Here is an 18,560-nt window from a genome sequence, read left to right on the forward strand (position 1 = left end):
TAGTGTGCACATTGGGACACAGCCTATATTTTGACCTAATATCGAGACACATATAAAGCATATTTGATGTTCAGAAACTAGCTAAAAACAATGAGACTCGGTAATGATATAAACTATACAAAAATCCAAAGCAAGATTCCCAAAAGGTTATAAATGTGCTTGTTGTAAACTACAAATACATTTTTAAAATTGTCAGACCCTTAATTCTTCTTCATTTTTGTCATGCGCATTAACTGCACGCAATTTGAGATGTCCATTTGCCAAAACTATCTCCCCTGCACTCTCTTGATTTCTCTCCTCTTGTACTCCTCCTACCTTCAACGAGTTTTGCATGGTGCCTGGCTGTTTAGAGGCAGTGTGCATATGTATGTGCGAGACAGAGAATCGTGACGGAATCTGACATGCGGGGACAAGATCAAAGCACTCCATCTGATCCCATAAAAAAAAAACAGACCCAAGCTCTTCTCTCATCCTTACAAACCACCCACTGATAGTCAGTGCTGCACGCACCTCCATCTCCTCTGCTTTGCCTTGGCTCTCGTTTTTCTCCATCCCAGCATTGTCAAGGCCCGCCTTCCTGCCTGACTTTGCGATTAGGCCGCATAATAAACAATGGCCTGTTTAGCTCATAAAGCATGAGTGTTGCTCATATTGCTTACAATAAAAGATAGCATCTCTTCACTCATCTTATTTACCTCTCCCATGGTGGCACGAACAATGAGCTTTTCTATAAATGCCGCAGGGAGTGAGGAAATACAGATGCAAATGTACATCTATTGGTCAAATTATGTTTGTTCTAAGTCACATGATGAAAGAAATAAGGCTGTTTAATAAGCGTGTGAGGTTACTGGCAGCGTTTTACAGCTTCTCTTTCCTTTCTTGTAAGCGTGTTGAAAATGCCCATACCAAAACATCTATATCCGATCCAAAGTCATCTTCATGGAACATATAGATTGTCACTGTAGCCATGACACATTTAGCGAACCACCTTTAATTCCTGGCTCTTTCGTTTTACGTTCCTACCCTTACTACATTGGCCCTCTTCTTCCAGTAAGGAAGATGTATGATTTTAATTATTGATTCAGACACATGCTACATGCTGCGCGGAGTCATTATTTGTTCAGGTGAGTGTCATGCGGCTCGCTATGAAACAGATACCATGGGGATTAAACGACACAATCAGGACTTAAAGACAGCCACCCTCCCTAAAATAACATGGGCCTCGCTGCAAGACAAATGCTCCCCGAAACCTGACTTCATTTGTTTATGACTCGCACATTAGTCATTCTGCGTCTAAATTATAGAGTGGGGTAAAGATTAATTTGAGCCCAAGTTTTTCCTATTGTGTTTACTTTCTGTGTGTTTCTTGAAGTCCAATCGCACAGCAGATGAATATAGATGCAAACATCCCACACATGTGAGACAAAAAGTAATGTAGGCGTCAGCATGAGGAACAGACACATGTCGAGTTAGTAAAAACAAGATGTGTTTTCACATTCCTGACACCAACTATACACAAGCTCACACTGATGCATTACAGGACATGGGCTGTAAAACAGCCTTTATGAAGAAAATAAGACACAGTTTTAATTGCCACACTCAACAGATGTATGTTTTATGTATTTGTATTGTATTTTACAATAATTATGTTTATTTGCCAAGTTGTATTGTGCACCGCCGCATAATTGCACTGCTTTGCACAGGAAGTTTTTGTGTCCCACATATGTAATAGATGGTATGATGGCATCCATTATACACATATTGGTATTTATTTAATTGGTTACTCCACCTGAAAACTAGAATTTCTGGTCTCATTACTTTCAGTTATTGTTACTGTATTGAATTGTGCATGTCAATTGTCAAGTTTATGTGTTTCCTGATTCCCAAAATAAGCTTTTAGCAAATCAAACAACAGTGGATTGTACTTGCACATTTATCGGATTGATAATGTCTATTAATGCAGAGGGGGCTGGTAATGATGAGAACACAGATATGAGGAAGCCTTTGAATGCAGACTGTAAGAGCGAGCAAAGCTTTGATACAGAAGCCTCAAGAGATGCGGTGGGTAAAATGTTGATAACTGTTCATTTAACCCCCGGCTAAGTGGTCAGGGATGCTGGACAGGTGAACTTTATTCTCCCAGCAGACCCCCATCACCCCCACTGCCAATGTGTGTGTGTGAGTGTGTGTGTTTGTGTGTGTGGACTGTAACAGAATTTCTAGGGTCCTCTGGGCCCTGGTGCAAAGCAGAGAATAAATGGTGGAGGTGGCAGGCCAAGACAGAAAAATCAATGCCTGCTTATACAGACATGACATACCAGTAGCCAACTGCACTCTTGTGTGTGCACGTGTGTGTGTGTACATGTGTGTGTGCGTGTGTGCTTACGCGTGCGCGCGTTTGCAAGTGTTTGTGTCAGTGCAGACATACAGCGTACAATCAAATGCTCCTGTGCTCTGTGACTAGGAGTGCAACTACCCAGCAGCCTCCAGTTCCTTTCTCATAGCATAGACTTCCCAGTATTTTATGTCAGTGCTGGGATCAGTAAATAACAGTTTCTCCCTGCTGACTTCCTGTCCTTGCCTTCTTCCTGCTTCTTTCTCTCCTATATGCTACAGGAAGTTCGAGTGCAAGTTGTGCGAGCGCTCCTTTAGTGAGAAGTGGGCTCTAAACAACCACCTGAAGCTGCACAGTGGGGAGAAACCATATAAGTGTTCCTGGCCATCCTGCCACTATGCCTTCCTCAACGTTTCAGCAATGAAGGACCATTATCGGACACACACTGGTAAGAAAGCTAGTCATTTTTTCTTGAAATCATACATACATGAATAAATACAACAAAGTTAGTTTCTTTACGAAAAATAAATAAATCTTAGATTGAAACAAGATGGGAAAGTACTTTCTGATTCTTCTATAGATGGATAAACTGTAAAAACCTGAAATATACAGTTTGTATTAACTGTGAAACTCTCATCTCACATTAATAAAAAAAATTAAAAAAAACGGGAAAAAACACTAATTTTTGGCTGATTATATGCCTGATTATTGGCCATCTGTAATTCACCCAGAGATAGTTAGGATAGCAGTCCCACAGAGGCTTAATCCTCCCAATTCTGTCACTGCCATTAAAAAGCATATTATTTATACATATATATATATATATATATATATATATATATATATATATATAAAAATTAGATTTGAAGGACTGAGAAAATACATTTTATCTTTTTATTTTTTTATTTCTTTTATTTACTTATTTTCTTGACTTACCTTGCGCAATGGCATCATTTACTCCACGTCGATTTGGAGATACCACCCCAAAAGTGACGGGGAAGAACCATCTTGTCGAAACAGTTTCATCTTGGGAAGTCATGGCTGTCCATCAATCGCACATTTAGTCATTGTTTACTTCTTGTTTCTTTTACTTTCTGTTTACATCTTCAACTTGTAAACCAAAGTAGAGAAGGAAAAGCTGGACTGTGACTGGCTGATGTCAAACTCATTTCCGTAGCATCTAGATAATCACTCGCTGATGCTCACAGCTCACAGCTGGTCCTCGTAATATTACAATTCTTAATCATGTAATCACAGAGCCCTATTTATATTGCCACTTGGAAAGTAATTGACAGATTGGAGAGGAATTTTGGGGCCAATGGGTATGTTTCGGCGAAAGAAATCATGAGGTTTATGAGAAATTTGAGTTGCCACAAGGCTATTCCGATTTTGGTGTGTCTGTGGCAGAGGTTATTGATCTGGGATATAAATTATAAAATGTTTTCACATACATCCTGCAATCTGCTCACGTAGTGTTTATTTCTGTTTGATAAATTGTATGAGTTTTTTCTATGTATGTTTGAGATGTCCGACTGTATGAGTGGTCATTAAGCACACCTCGAGTCGACTGCCGAATGTGAATGACGTAATTGTTTTTCTTTTGTTTTCCACACATTTATTGACCTTTGAATGCAAGCACAGAAAAATCGAAAAACTCAAAAGTGTGCTCTTCATGTCTTTAATTGAAAACAAACATGGTAATGTCGACTCTCACCCAATGCTCACTCCTGCGGATAATCATACAACTTATTTTCAGTGGTAGATACATTGGCACAACAGGGTGTGTGCTAACGGATGTTTCAACGACATGTTATGTGCGAGTGTTCATGCTTGACGTGCACGCTCGATGTAGCAATACGTCCCCGCGTGCAAAACAGGCCCCACACAGGCGATGGTACCCCCACAGAGATGGTGCCCTATGCACAATGTGTACTCTGCGTCCCTGACCTCAGTAGTACTCCAGGTCAACCCAAATGTCTCTTTGTTGCAGCCAAGCACTTTCCACTCTGCTTTAATAAAGTCCCATATGTGGCCGTTTAAGTCATTGACAGACGCAGCAGCAGCCAGCGGCCTGACAGCCTGACTGAATGCTTGCAGGTGAGCCCTCCATCCGTCACGGGTGCCTGCTGTGTAAGATCGAAATTTGCTGGATGTTATTTTAAATGTGCTTCAACAGTGACAAAACGTCAAGGCACCTCTGACATAATTAGACATTTATTTTCCACTTCTATCTAGCACTCGTCATTCCCCATCAGTTGGCTGGCATTGCTGTCACCCAGTTGTCACCAGGAGAGACATGTGGTAGTTGTGGTTATGTGTGTATGTATATGTCTTTGACAGGGAAAAAAAACCCCACCAATATAAAGAGACTTTATTAGGTGAAATGATAAAAGGGAGATTTTTGATTAATTAAAAATAATGCAGGCAAATTGTATACTCTTATGAAATCACAGTTGTACAGCCAGGTTTACATGGAGACTTTTTAGTTAGTCCGATTGAAATCATTCCGAATGAAGATCTGTGGTCACCTGTTAACGTGAAGTGATCCATTCCGATCTGACGTCTACATGCTTCCATCCATTAATCTTATCAGACCCGTTCCAGCCGTGGGACGCGCAGCCATCGATCACGTGGTTTATCAAGATGGAGTTCATTCGTCATTTAGCACAATAGTTGTGATCATTTTAACACTTTCAATGAAACAATATCTTGATAAAAACTAGTTCATTTCATTTATTTATTTTATTATTTAAAAAAAAAAAAAGAGATGAAGAGGGGGAAGAAAGAATTAAAACTTAAAACAGCTGCGCCTAAGTTCCAAGTACTTTAAAGTGAGGTCCGAGGTTTTGACAGTTTCTGTTTGTAAACAAACAATTCAAAACGGACTCCCATGGCTCAACCCATTCTAGCTCAACGTTCACGCCCCCTGCCTCTGACCGCACTCAGCCCAGCACCAGTAGCTTGCTGTATAGCAGCAGAGGTTGTCTGTGTACTGTGGTACCTGCAAGAATAAGAGACGAGGTATCTTGCAAATGGTCAAACATTTTATTGTTCACATTGTTTGCACATTTGAATAAACTATGCTAATAATAATGTTGATGGTGGAGCTAATTTTAGCTACCTAAAATCGAACACTGTACAGCTACTGCATAAAACAGCTTGTGTTCTGAATTAACAAGCTAATTATGATTCGTAGTTATACCGATTTGCATTCAGCCACCAAGAAAAACCTAATTATCATAGGACCGTAATATGCCCAGATTGACTTCAGCGAAACCAGAGCGTCTGACACAGACTCTGATGTCAGCTACGAACCAACGCAGCCCCAAAGGAGAGGACGTGCAAACCTCAGTCGAGTCCAAATGAGGGGATGAGGTCGTGGAAGAACGAGATGAGTTAGTTAACGCTAGTTTTTGACCGTGCTTTATCCGCTGCACGTTTTGTTGTGGAATACTTTCTCTTTTTTGCGCTGTCCGCCATTGTCTTTTTCAGACATGAATTTTCCCTGCTACAGTAAAGAGACTACTGGAGTAAACACTAAAATCAAATTAAAAGAGAGGTGAAATCATGGAAAAGCATCACAGACAAAGAATGTACTTATTGGTGTTAATCGGTCACAGACTTGATACAGTTATTGCAAGCAAAGGATTTACAACTAAATATTAAACCCAATTCACTTAAATATTTATTTTATGTCTATCTTTTTTTAAACTTTTGCTCACCAGATGTAAGTACCTGGAAATAGAGGGGGGGGATTTAATTATTTTCTCTTTTTTTTTTTTTATGTTGAACCCAAATATTTGTAGTCTACAGCAACATTATACAAAATTTGCCCCAATGCTCAAATACTTTTGGCGGGGAATGTATTTCTAAAAACAGCCAATTTACTTTTTTGACAATCAATCATTTTGGATAGCAAATACAAGATCAAACATTACATTTTGTTTGTTTGTTTGTTTTTTGGTGTTGAAGTAATACCCTGTACAGTCCATTGACTGCACATCCTAAACCGTGATCGCCTTCTTATTGTTTTTGTTTAAAGAGAAAAACGTTAGCACCTCCAGCTCTCCTTTACTGCCCTCAATTGCATGCATTGTTCCTTTCTGATTTGTGTGCTTTTGTTATTAATCACGTTTCCTCACACACCAGTCTTGTCTGGGAGATTGGGAGGGGGGCAGAAAGGGGAGTTCTGTGGTCCTCAGCCGCCAGGGTCATTTGTAACCGCTGATGAATGAGCGACACAAATAAATAAATAAGTGTGCTGCATCTTACCCACCCAGCTTTTTTCCCAGGCTCTTGGGCATTGCAGGGAAGGGGGATCTGCGGTGGTGGGGGCGAGCGATGTGTTGGGGGCTGAACACGGCGACAGGGCTACAATTGATTTCCTCATTGCCTCAGTTTGTCGCTTAATCTGGCGATATGCTGATAAATCTTCGTACTTTGTCAATTAATTTCTCTGAAAAATGAGAGCCAAAATGGCGAGCACATCAATACAGCAGCGGATTCTGTGTCAAAAATTAAGCGGTAAAATTAATTGCCCTCCCGTCCTCTCCTGTTAAAACATAACTAATGAGGGAGGCAATTATAGCATGCAGACTCCTCCAGGGTTGAAATGTATACACATAATGGAATATATATGCTTATAAACACACACACACTAGGAAAGGTAGTACTGTTTGGATTCAAAGATATTTTATTGTTTTGTACTTTTAAAAGTCATTTAAGAATATGCTGAATCATGCTAGCAAATAGAAATATTCTTCTGCTTTAAGAGGTAAATGTTACGTCTAAAAATGCTGAAGTGAATCATGTTGTGAAGGGAAGATAGTGTGTTTAGTTGTAAGAGCTTGCCAGTATTCCATTATTTCAATTTTTGTTTCACTAATATGAAGAATTTTGATTGACATCCACTACTTGCTGATGATGATGTGGATATTTTTTCAGTAATGTAATTAACTCATTTGCTCCCAAAAATGTGGAAATATGTTCTATTTTAAATATTCCAATGGTCCCAAAGACGTATTTATACGGTTTTGTTTTGTTTTGTTTTTTATGCTAGAGCATACAGAGAATGCTTTGATGCAACCTCTGAACTGAAGAGAATGCTTGAAGCAATGGTAGTTGATACAAAAAACGGCCAGCAGATGGTAGCAGAGTAAGAGATAAACCAGGGCTATGTTGCAAAATGCTCTTTTCACCACTGTTTTTAATAGATTTGTGAATAATGATGAAACTTAGCTATATTCTAATGCTAATTGCTGCAAAATACAGATAGAAATATATATGTTTTTCCTGATGAAAGAAGAGAGTTTGATCTTTTTTTTGGGGGGGGGGGGTAGGTTCCATGTTTTATAGCAATAGAACACAATATTCTGTGGGCCTTGCAAAATCAGTCAAAATCTAGTAAAACAGCCAGGAGCGAACGGGGTTGCTTCAGTGAAAATGGCTAGAAGTGAATGCAGTAAAGTAATCATGGGAGAAGGTCATGCTTTGTTATAATCTATTCACTGACAATAGCCAGCAAGTTCACGGAATTTATGTACAACACGTTTTCGAACACAAGCACATGAACGTGGCCTGGGTACAGCCACACTGGTCTGCTCCTGTGTGATGTTATTTCCAGACAGAGAGAGAAAAAAAATCATCTTGCTTGGTTTATTTTGACAGACAAGTAACAGTTGCATAATTTAGGCAAAACTTTTTCTTCTTTTGGCGCCACCACAGCAGCATCTTCTGCATGGTGAACAGTTGTGGTGAAAATATTGGTTGACATCTTTTGTGTGTGGTGAAAGAGTTTCCCCACTGTCCTTTCACTTTGATAGTTATGTACACCTTTACTGGTTCTCCCCTTTATTACTTGTTTTATTCAGTGGACACGCATCTGTTGCTGCAAGCGGCTCTACCCTCTCAAGTAAAAAATGTGTGACTAGTGGCTGGTCGATGTCACTCTCTAAATGTCATTGTGCAGTATAGTAAAGCTGGTTTCTACAACCCTAAGTTCTGACAACAATGTATCACTCTTCTGCTGAACCACCTTGCTTTTTTGGCTACCAGAGTGTTCCACCACAGATCAGCAGATGAAAAGCACACAAGTAATTTATTGCCAATGTTTTCTCCTCAAGAATGCTCAAGAATAATTGTGGCGACCGCAGCTAGGCATAAGGATCGATGGTTATGGATTTTTCTGTGGTGAGGTCTTGTAGTGCTGGGTGTAATGAGAGATGGAGAGAAGGAAAGGGCTAGGAGTGACCAGCACCGTCCGTCCGTATATTCTCATATAAAGTCAAGGTCTAAGCAGGTAGGCTTTACAGGCAGGTAAGGCCTCGTTTGTGCTTTGGGTAAATAATATAAATATATATATATATATATATATATATATATATATATATATATATATATATATATATATATATATATATATATATATATATATATATATATATTTCACTTAATTAGCCAAACAATTATTTATTTATAACAAATGATGTATGTTTGTTCATGTATCTATACCAATACCGATTGACAGACGCAATAAATCATCTTAGATGGCAGAAAATAAAGTATATAATTGACATCTACATTTTGTGGCACTTTTGTTTGGTGATGTGCAGTGACATTTTGGGGATTTAAAATATGTGCTTTGGCTCAATAAAGTTTGAGAATCACTATATTAAACATAGTACTCTTATTTTAGTGTATAATAAATCGAACCCTGTGTAACAGCAATTATTAGACTTTTGACATGTTTGAAAATGTTTTTTTTTGGGGTAAACATCTAATGAGCTTTTATTTAAAAAGTGAATCTGTACATGTACATTGCTTTGTAATGCTGTTTGTTCTTCCCTTTAAATGGTGCATTAAAGCTCTTTTCAGAGTTGAGGGGTTTTAAATGAATAGGTTAGAGCAGAGATGCCCAAGTTCAGTCCTTGAGAGCCTGTTTCCATGTCTCCCTCCTTCAGCGCAGCTGAATCTAATGATCAGCTCATCAGCAAGCTTTGCAGAAGCCTGATAACGATCGTCATCATGACTCAAGTGCGTTAGTTGAGACAAACATTGAAAACAGGCTGGATAGGGGTTCTCAAGGACCGAACTTGGGCACCACTGTAGCTGCGTTTCCATTACAGTTTTTCGCAAAAATAAAAGCGATATTGTATTTCGATAAAGTACAATTTCGACTTGCCGGGTTTTCCATTGAAGAGTGTTTCGCTTCTGAGGCGCAATTCTCGTAATGTCCCGTCTCACGGGATCGCTGTAGGAGGTGCTCTTGATGTTTACGGAAGACAGACGCCCAGAGTTGTTAATGTTACTTTAAAAACATCTCCCTTCCCTCATCGGACGGGTTCGGCCATTTGGTGTTGGTGTGCGCGCGCGCTTATAACTCGTGTTATGGTGCGGACCGATGGATTTCAACGACAATGTGCGCTGTATGTCGCTCGTTTGCTTGTTGCCCGGGGTAACGGCCATTTCTCATGCAGCGATATGGGACGTGCATTGAACGGCGGCATATTGGCTCCATAGCTGAATCACTTCGTGCTTAAAAAGACTTATTATCCCCTCCGGAGGCAGCTCCGACACGAAAGCGAGTGGCCCCGTACTTCCTACTTCCTTTCTTCCGTGACCGGGCGGGGGTCACATGACTACAGGGAATGCGCAAAAAGTGTTTCCATTACACTTTTGCGAAATACTTCTATTTCGACACGTCTCAAAAAACACCTCATGAGAGCGTAAAAACTTTTTTGCGATATTTGACAATTTTTTCTAAAATCATGTGTTTCCATTACTTGCCTTTTGCGCAAAACTAAGGGTAGTGGAAACGCACGTTGTGTTAGAGGAAGCGTGATGCAAGTTTGCCTCTCTGGACTCTCAGTGAAAGCTGCTATCTGTGTAACAGAAAAACATGTGGAGTACCACTAAATCCCACCTGCAAGAGTAACCCACATGCATGATCAGAAAATGGAGTTCAATATTTGAGTTTACGTGAATATTTAGTGACTTGCTAAGATACAATATTTTGTGCAAGGGTGTGTGGTTTCTGTTTTTACTTCTACTTGTACCACACTACATAAATTCTGATGTATGTTGGACATTGTACATACCAGTATTATTTAGCATGTACCAGATCTGTGTTAACGCGTTAAAGGCCTTTATTCATTATTGTCTAAAAAAATGTGGCAATGTGTGTGCCTGTGTAGGCGTGTTTGTCTGTGTGTGAAGTTCTACACAAATGACAGTGAGAAAGAGAGAGAGAGCTCATGCTGCTAATAACAAGGCCAGATGCAGAGAAAGGAGGAGTGTGAAAAAGCTTTCCACGCTCCCCATCTGGAAGGCATCGCCCCCAAATGAAGTTGTAGAAAACCATCCCATTGATAATAAAGCTAATTTTTATGGCTCTGACAAGTATGTAATTATGTTCAGCGGTGCTTTTCAGATTTTATCACAGTCAATAAACCACACTGGCAATTTCCCGTCCCCCATATGACATATTTACATGGATCCATCTGATTGGAGGAATTAGTTAGCTGTGAGAGCTCTGATGGATATACACTACTGATCTGTGACTTTTGCATGGCTCATCTGTGAGCCAACTCAACTGCTTCTCATATATTTACTATAATTGTTCTATTTTCTTTTTCTACTACTTTAAATCACTCTTTTAACACATTTTTCTTTTGGTCATATATATATATATTTCTCTGTGGTACTTTAGCAGTAACTTTTTTCTCTTAGTTTTTATGTCAAATAAGTGTTTGTCATTGTAGAAAGACTTTATTTTCAGTGTCAAAAATAATCATAGTCCAAATGCACTGCAACACAAGCTGGTGAAATTTACACGTAACGTTGTTTGCTGTGTAAGTAGATATTAAACTGTGTAAATAGCTGTTTATTCTACTTGTTCCAGGTGAAAAGACTTTCCTATGTGACCTGTGTGGTTTTGCTGGAGGCACACGACACGCTCTCACCAAGCACAGACGCCAGCACACAGGTAAGAAATCCACACAGACAGCAATGTGTGAACTCAATAACCTTGGACTGAGAGTGACACTTCAAGATAAAAAAGGAGTATTTTTCCACTGTATATAATTTTAGCAACTATGATACAAACAAGGCTCCATCAGTGTGACATGCTGCTGTCAGTGATAGGCATGTGTACCGGCACGGCTGAGACTTATAATTTTAGTTATCATTCCACAATGTCAGTCTGTCGCTTAGGGAAATTGCATATTTTTAGATGGGCTGTCAATAATGTTTTGGGCACGGAAAGGAGAAAGTGAAACAACTTACTGCTCTTAAATGTTGTCGGACATGTACCCAAGGATCAATATAATGTTGTGCGTGTAAATTAAAGTTGTTTTTTTTTAGTTCAGTTTGTTTGCCCTTTAGTTTGTCTTCCCCTTGCAAACTTTAATACCATATTTTTGGTGTGCATGTTGACATGTACATTCTGGATTTACCAATGTATTTATTTTTTCTGTCCGTTTTGTATCAACTCTCTTTATTTCAGGAGAGAGACCCTTCAAATGTAAACTTTGCAACTTCGCTTCTACCACACAGTCCCACCTGTCAAGACACAATCGTGTTCACACTGGGGAGAAACCATACCGTTGCCCCTGGTGTGAGTACAGGTTGGTACCAGCTCATTGAACTGCCCATGCTTGGTGGTGCTGATGGCCAATGATGATCAGAGGGGGTGGATGGTGCTTTGGGGAATACAGGTGGCACAGTTTCTGAATGTGTATGTGCATGTGTGTGTGCGTGTGTGTGCATGATGTGTGAGTGTGTGTTTGTATAAAAGCTGGATGGAGGAGGTGAAATAGGGGCTGCTCTAATCTCCAACACTGCTCCATCTCATTATGTAGAGTCCTAGTCACATCTCCCTAACATGCACTCAGACACAATGTCACAGACACTGGCAGGTCCATGTCATTATAATACCATCATACCACATCGTTAATTAAACAGGAAAATGTCAGTGATTTTTTTTTTGTGTGTGGTTCTGAAGAAATGTAAATGGTTTTACCTTGCTACGTATGTGGAAACAGATTCATTCTCAGTGCTCTCGGTGTTATTACGTTACGTGAATGCTATGTTATCAAAGCTCAAACATTTAAATGTTTAAACCGAAGACTACATTTTAAACAAGACAATTTTTTTTTATCAAGCACTATGTTTCAGGTCATATAAATTATGTAAGTGGTTTTCATAGTTGAGAGGATCAAAATTACTCTACTGTGAACCTCTACCATTCGCGGGGGATCGGGACCGGGCCGGCCCGCGATTAGCTGTAATCCATTTGTAATTTTGATTCCCATTATAAATGCATCAAAGTAATGGTTTTTTATAACAAAACGTTTATAAACTACAAATAAGTTTACCTTGAAAAATCGGGGAATCGGGGTTGACTCCCCAAAATAATAATACTAATATTAAAATAATTAAAAATTATTTAAAAAGAAAAATACATTTGATTACGTAAAAATACGTGTACGTGGGTGTCGAACCACGATTATATAGAGGTCCATTGTACATCAATTATTGTTGTTCTGAAATTGTCTGTGGCTAATGAATTGTCTTTTTGGGAAGACCATATCCACCGAGGCTTGATTATAATTTACTTACAAATGATAAGTTGGAAAATAATGTCTCATATGTCACTTAACTGCTTCTATTCAGATGGAGATAGATGCTAGCAGCAGTAATTATTTTTAAGTTCTCTGCAGTGGTTAAAAAAACTTGCTGCCGATTAATTGTCTATGGCACTATTTACCATTTTTTTCATGCAAATGTCTAAAGTTATGCTATTTGAAGTTTATGCATTTATCTTATATATATATATATATATATATATATATATATATATATATATATATATATATATATATATATATATATATATATTCTTAAAGTCAAAGTGGCAAATGGAATTGTCTAATTGATACAAAGCCCCTGACTCCTGCCACCAGCTAAGGACTGTTTATGGAACTGTGCTACATATTGTACTTTGCTTGAAAGTACTGCCACAGTTTGAATTCTGGTGGCTTTGAGGATGACATGCTTCTTGACAGTGGCGGAATGGTTTGCAACCTTGTAAAGTGAAGGGAGGTATGTGGAGGCTGGTAATGATTATTAGTGGCTTTTCTTGGCAGTAAAAGGTCACCAAAAAAAACAACACTGATCTAAATAAGCCCTTCATGCACCTCTTAACAAACTCAAACACATTTGACTGTCCTCTACACAAGTGCCTCTCAATTACACTATTCCAATTACCATATGCTTACTGCAAGGAGAAATATGAACATTATTAAAATAAAGGAGGGCAGGAGAGTGGGAGAGACCGAATTAGACAGAAGGGGTGATGTACGCATTCAGCATCAGTGTGGCTGATTCCCATGGTGAGTGCATTGATGGGGGAGGAAGTTGAAACGGTGTTGGGCTAATTAATACAGTGTATAGTAGGAGGGCTGGTGTGCGCTTTCACTAACTGTGGCACCTGCTGACTTCTAAATGCTCACTATGTTGTTTTAATATGACAATTACACCATTACCATATCTGAGAGATAGTATACCCCCTAGGAATCCACCTACACTCGCTTCAGAAGTTTTTAAGTGTTGCCTTAAATACATATTTTACTTCCACTTTTGCAAAATGAGTCACTTTTTGTAATATATGCATATTTCAGTACAATGTCGGTGTTCATCAACGATCGTTAGGGTATTCATAAATGTGTTAGTTCCATGATGTGAACAAATAGTTTAATATAATTGACCATGGATGCATGAGGAGTCTTATGTTTAGATTGTTTGTATTCTTACGTTTAGAATTCAATTCCTGTTTGCTTGGATTCATTGTGAAGACTATAAGGTGAATTTGTACTGATTAGTTGGTTTATAATAAATTATTACTTGTCGACGTCAAAGGGAACTGGTTAGGAGTTGACCTTAGCTTTCTTCACTCCATTAGTCTTTGGACCATTTCATTACCACTACTGAAAAGTTATCTGACCCTCTATGTACATAACAAGACATACAAGACCTATGAGGGCATAGAAACTGAACAAACTCCTCTTAAAACGCCAAGTTGTGCTGATATTTATTTATTTATTCATTTATTTGTGGGACCCATAGTGTATGGTCCACCTTGACAAAATCCCCAGTGCAGTTGAAGAAAAGCAACCCCAAAACAAGTCGCAATATCCTCAACTCTTCCCATGGTGCTCTTCTCGAAATGTGTCTTTTATATCTGAAAAGCCGGTACATTAACAGTGGCGTTTCACTGTACATATTCATTGCACTCACCAAATAGAATACATCTGATGACTACTTTTATGAACAGTTTATATTTGGAGAACATAGCTTTATACACTGGCATTCATCTTTGTGACCTGCTCTCAAGGTTGATCAATGACTAGTGTTCATGGATTTTATATAGCATGAGCAGAACATAGGTTATTTTTTGGAGCTCCGCTGGACTATTGCCCGTGATGGAGATTGGTGTCTCTGCAAAAGTGGAAACAAATTTTCTCCTTGGCTTGTGTGAGCTATGGCACAGTAAGCCTTTATTGTCCCAGCCAAGGTGATAAGGGAGAGTAATTGTGTATTATACTGTCCAGAATGTCAGGTTCAAACTGAGCAGGACTAGCCCATCCATCAACACATGATGGTGTATGTTTGTGTCTGTGGAAAAAAGGTTTCTACACTCTTCATATGTACAATATACAGTATGTAAAATTGCATCTGGATTGAACCTACAGTGGATGATAAAAGGGTCTGTTCAAATGCCTTTTAAAAAAAACATGTATAAAAAGTGAGACCAAAATGTAATCATTTGTCATTAAAAAAAAAATTCACCATTAACTCTTTGACTGCCAAGCATTTTCAGAAAAGAGGATATGTGGGTGCCAGCTGATTTAAGCATTTTGACTGATCTTTCAAGGTCCACAGAAAATTTTGTGTTTGGACTATGGAAACACAGATACTACCAAATGAAAGATTGAACTCTCATCTTTCATCAGAAAAACAGTTTGTTTCTACCTTATTCCGTTTTTCAGTAATCAACAATAGAAAATAGGTTAGTTTCACCCAAATGCTCTGTTTTGGACCAAAATACGGAGAAATCAAGCTTTTTGTGAAACGATATTATTTCATGCACTCTAGTGAATTAGACACCTTTTTTTCCATGAATGATGCCACAAACACCTAAACAGTGCTTTACTTCTGTAAAACACTACCACCAACAATGAAAAAGTTTTTTTTGACAGCAAAATACGTTTATTTACATTCAACAGTGTAACAATTTTACAAAACAATTTGCCAAACAATTTACAAATGTGTGCAACTGTGGTACTATTTACAATTGTGTGGATGTTTCAACTACACAGTTTTTCTTTTTTTGAGGTATATTGTGTAAAACTCCCCTTTGCGCAAGGGGACGCAGCAGGATTTGCATCACAGATTAGTTTCACTGCGATTGCCCCTTCACGTGCACTTTCTTGCCGGCCTTTTTTTCCGGGGAGTAGCAGGTGTATACTGCAGTGTGTGTTTGGCCATGTTGTCATCAAGTCTACTCTCAGGATCATGATACGGTGACCTGGTGATACGTCTGGCTTCCTCATGTCCTTCAGTTCCTATACCGGGTGGTAAGAGATGTTCTGATCCATCTTATCCACTCCATTCATGGTGGCATCGTAGTCCAGAACCAGTGTCTTCTCCATGATCAGACTGTACCCACTCCTCCGATGAATATGCATTGGACTCGGGGTACTCTTCATCGTCCGATTGAACGTCCGCCTGTGCAGAAGTGCTTGTTTTCCGCCGTTAGCATCGCTAGCCGGTGAGGCTTTACGACGCGATCGAAGCCGCCGCGTCAACGCTTCCAACTTCGGCGTCAACCTCGGAGTCACCATCATCATCCTCAATGTGCTCTTTAGCATTGGTCGATGCTTTTCGTCTTTGAAAAAAATGCTCAAGCGTGAGCTGCTTGCAACCGGTCGCCATTTTCGCTTCCTCAGCCATTCTCCCCTCAACACTCTAGCTCCGCCTCACGTCTTCTACTGACTCCTAACCGATCTTGTCCAAAGAGAGTCATCGCTGCCATCTAGTGCCCAAAAATAGTCATTATACTAACTCGACCTGCTTGATACTTTCAGCACAGCTTGCCAAGGCTTTCCTCCACCCGTTTCCAAAAAACAAACAAAAAAACATAGTGAACGTCTTTTAACGTATTTGGCGGTACTCATTTGGATTTTACTAAACGTTATTAAACGTTTTTGGCGGTCAGAGTTAACAATCACCTGTTTTCTGGGTTTGGTCAGCAAACTGAGCCATGATTGGTTGTTATCTGTTTCCTCAGCAAGTGCCAAAATTAGTTTTTAAAGGTATTCATTGTTCCTGAAAAATAATGGTTATCAAATTTGTTCTGGCCAAAATATTAACTTTTTACTGCTCAAAATGATCAGTCAAGTATCCCTTTAACCTTTTGCTTCAACTGGAACTACTGAAGAAAATGGAACCGGGAGTTAGGCGTGCAACGGTTTCAGATTTTGGTGTATGATTATTGTCTGAGAAAAAAAAACGTGGTTTTACATTTTTTATGGGTATTATTATAGACATAAAAAAATTATATGAGCATTCTTTGAAAATGTGTATTTTTAACAACAATAAATAACTGAAAATATTTTTTGGGGGAGTTGCTACCTTTTAAAACAAATACAGCAGATTAGACAGACTCTTAAAATAGGGCCTAGGCACTACATATAACCCTAATCCTTTTTCTTTCATCTTTCAATTTCTTTCCATTTCAACCTTACAGGTGAAATGTTTGTCCACAACCTTAAAACTGGCGATTTGTGTAGTTTACCCCTCCACATGTAGGCATTTTGCAACCATAATGCGTATGCCGAAGATACGTTTCTCGGGAGTCCCAAGATGACAGCGCCGCGGCTTCAAAAGTGAACGGAAATAACCTGTGTAGTTGAACGGCTGCGGTTATTTAATTCTGACATTTAAAAACCACGGTTAATCGTAAAACCAGTTTGCTGCACCCCTAGCGGTCGTCCAATGGGTTCACTTTAAATTGCGGTGTTAACATAAATAAACAGGAAGCTGAGGCACTCAAAGTAATGGTGAATAAAAAGCCTTTATTTTAACATGGCCAGTTGATAAAAAAATTTAAATGCCAACACGTAATGCCTGCAAAGACTGATACGCGTTGGCAATTTTTTCAGCTTCCTGTTTTTTGAAGTTCTTTGCTAATCCCTCCACTGAAGAGCAACAAATATATATATATTTTTAAATAATCCGAAACATACTAGTATCGCCCCTGCATGCTCTGATTGCTTGACCTCAACGGTGTTAACATGTTTTAGAAAGCAATTTTGTTTATTCAGCGACGACCGAGTATTTTACACATCGAAGGTAGGGTCCAGTTTAATTAGTACTCACCGTGCTATAAAATCATCCATCCATTTATTGTCTGAACCGTTTATTCCTCATAAGGGTCGCAGGGTGCTGGAGCCTATCCCAGCTGTCTTCAGTGGCAAAAAATGTTCACGTTTTAATTGTTTTGTGAGTATTCTTGCACATCAGCATGATTTGAATAGCGTACAGTTCCGCTGCAGACATTTCACATTTTGCTAAGCGAACAGCTAATAAATTGTGGTGTTCACGTGAGCTGCAAATGTACCAGCCACGCAGACAGCCATTGTTCACCATTCAGAGGTAATTTTATATGTATAATTGGTCATTTGTACCAGTTTTTCAACTCAGTATCTTTGTATGAACGAAGTGAAGCCGTTCAAGTATTAACTAATTTGAAAATTATTTTGAGGCTCAGCGTTTGATGTTTCGCACAATTTCATTTTTGGGCTCACATGTCACGTTCCTGGACCATGTTTTCAGAGAATCACCCATGTGGCTGCATAACTGAACTGCCACACAGTGTGTGTGTGTGGGTGTGCGTGCGTGCGTGCGTGCGGGCCTACTGATGGCTGCAACTTTTGCTATATCTACACTCACTCACCTTTTGGACATTTAATTTACATTTTATATCCATTTTATATAGTGCCATTACAGATACATTTGGTCCAATAAGACATTCCATTCCTATAAATGTGTGTGGGGGGGGGGGGGGGATGCGTGCGTGCGTTGTCTTGGACAGGTTTAGATTGAGCCTTGCAAGCAGGTTAGGCAGCATCGTTAATCAGTGTGGCTGCACTGACATTGCTACATC

General features: G+C 39.2%; 1 protein-coding gene across 2 annotated transcripts in view; it reads left to right on the forward strand.

Annotated features, from left to right (window-relative positions):
- znf407 (zinc finger protein 407) overlaps window positions 1-18,560 on the forward strand; it is a 199,498-nt gene that overhangs the window by 122,018 nt on the left and 58,920 nt on the right. For both annotated transcript variants that reach the window (XM_086079561.1, XM_086079562.1), the window contains exons 6-8: window positions 2,617-2,783; window positions 11,235-11,318; window positions 11,838-11,958. In XM_086079561.1, coding sequence (XP_085935687.1) covers window positions 2,617-2,783; window positions 11,235-11,318; window positions 11,838-11,958 — 372 coding nt within the window. The remainder of the gene's footprint in view (window positions 1-2,616; window positions 2,784-11,234; window positions 11,319-11,837; window positions 11,959-18,560) is intronic.

Source organism: Leptonotus elevatus, chromosome 6 (assembly GCF_054856555.1).
Source record: "Leptonotus elevatus isolate MCC_2025b chromosome 6, RoL_Lele_1.0, whole genome shotgun sequence".
In the NCBI taxonomy this organism is placed as follows: Eukaryota; Metazoa; Chordata; class Actinopteri; order Syngnathiformes; family Syngnathidae; genus Leptonotus; species Leptonotus elevatus.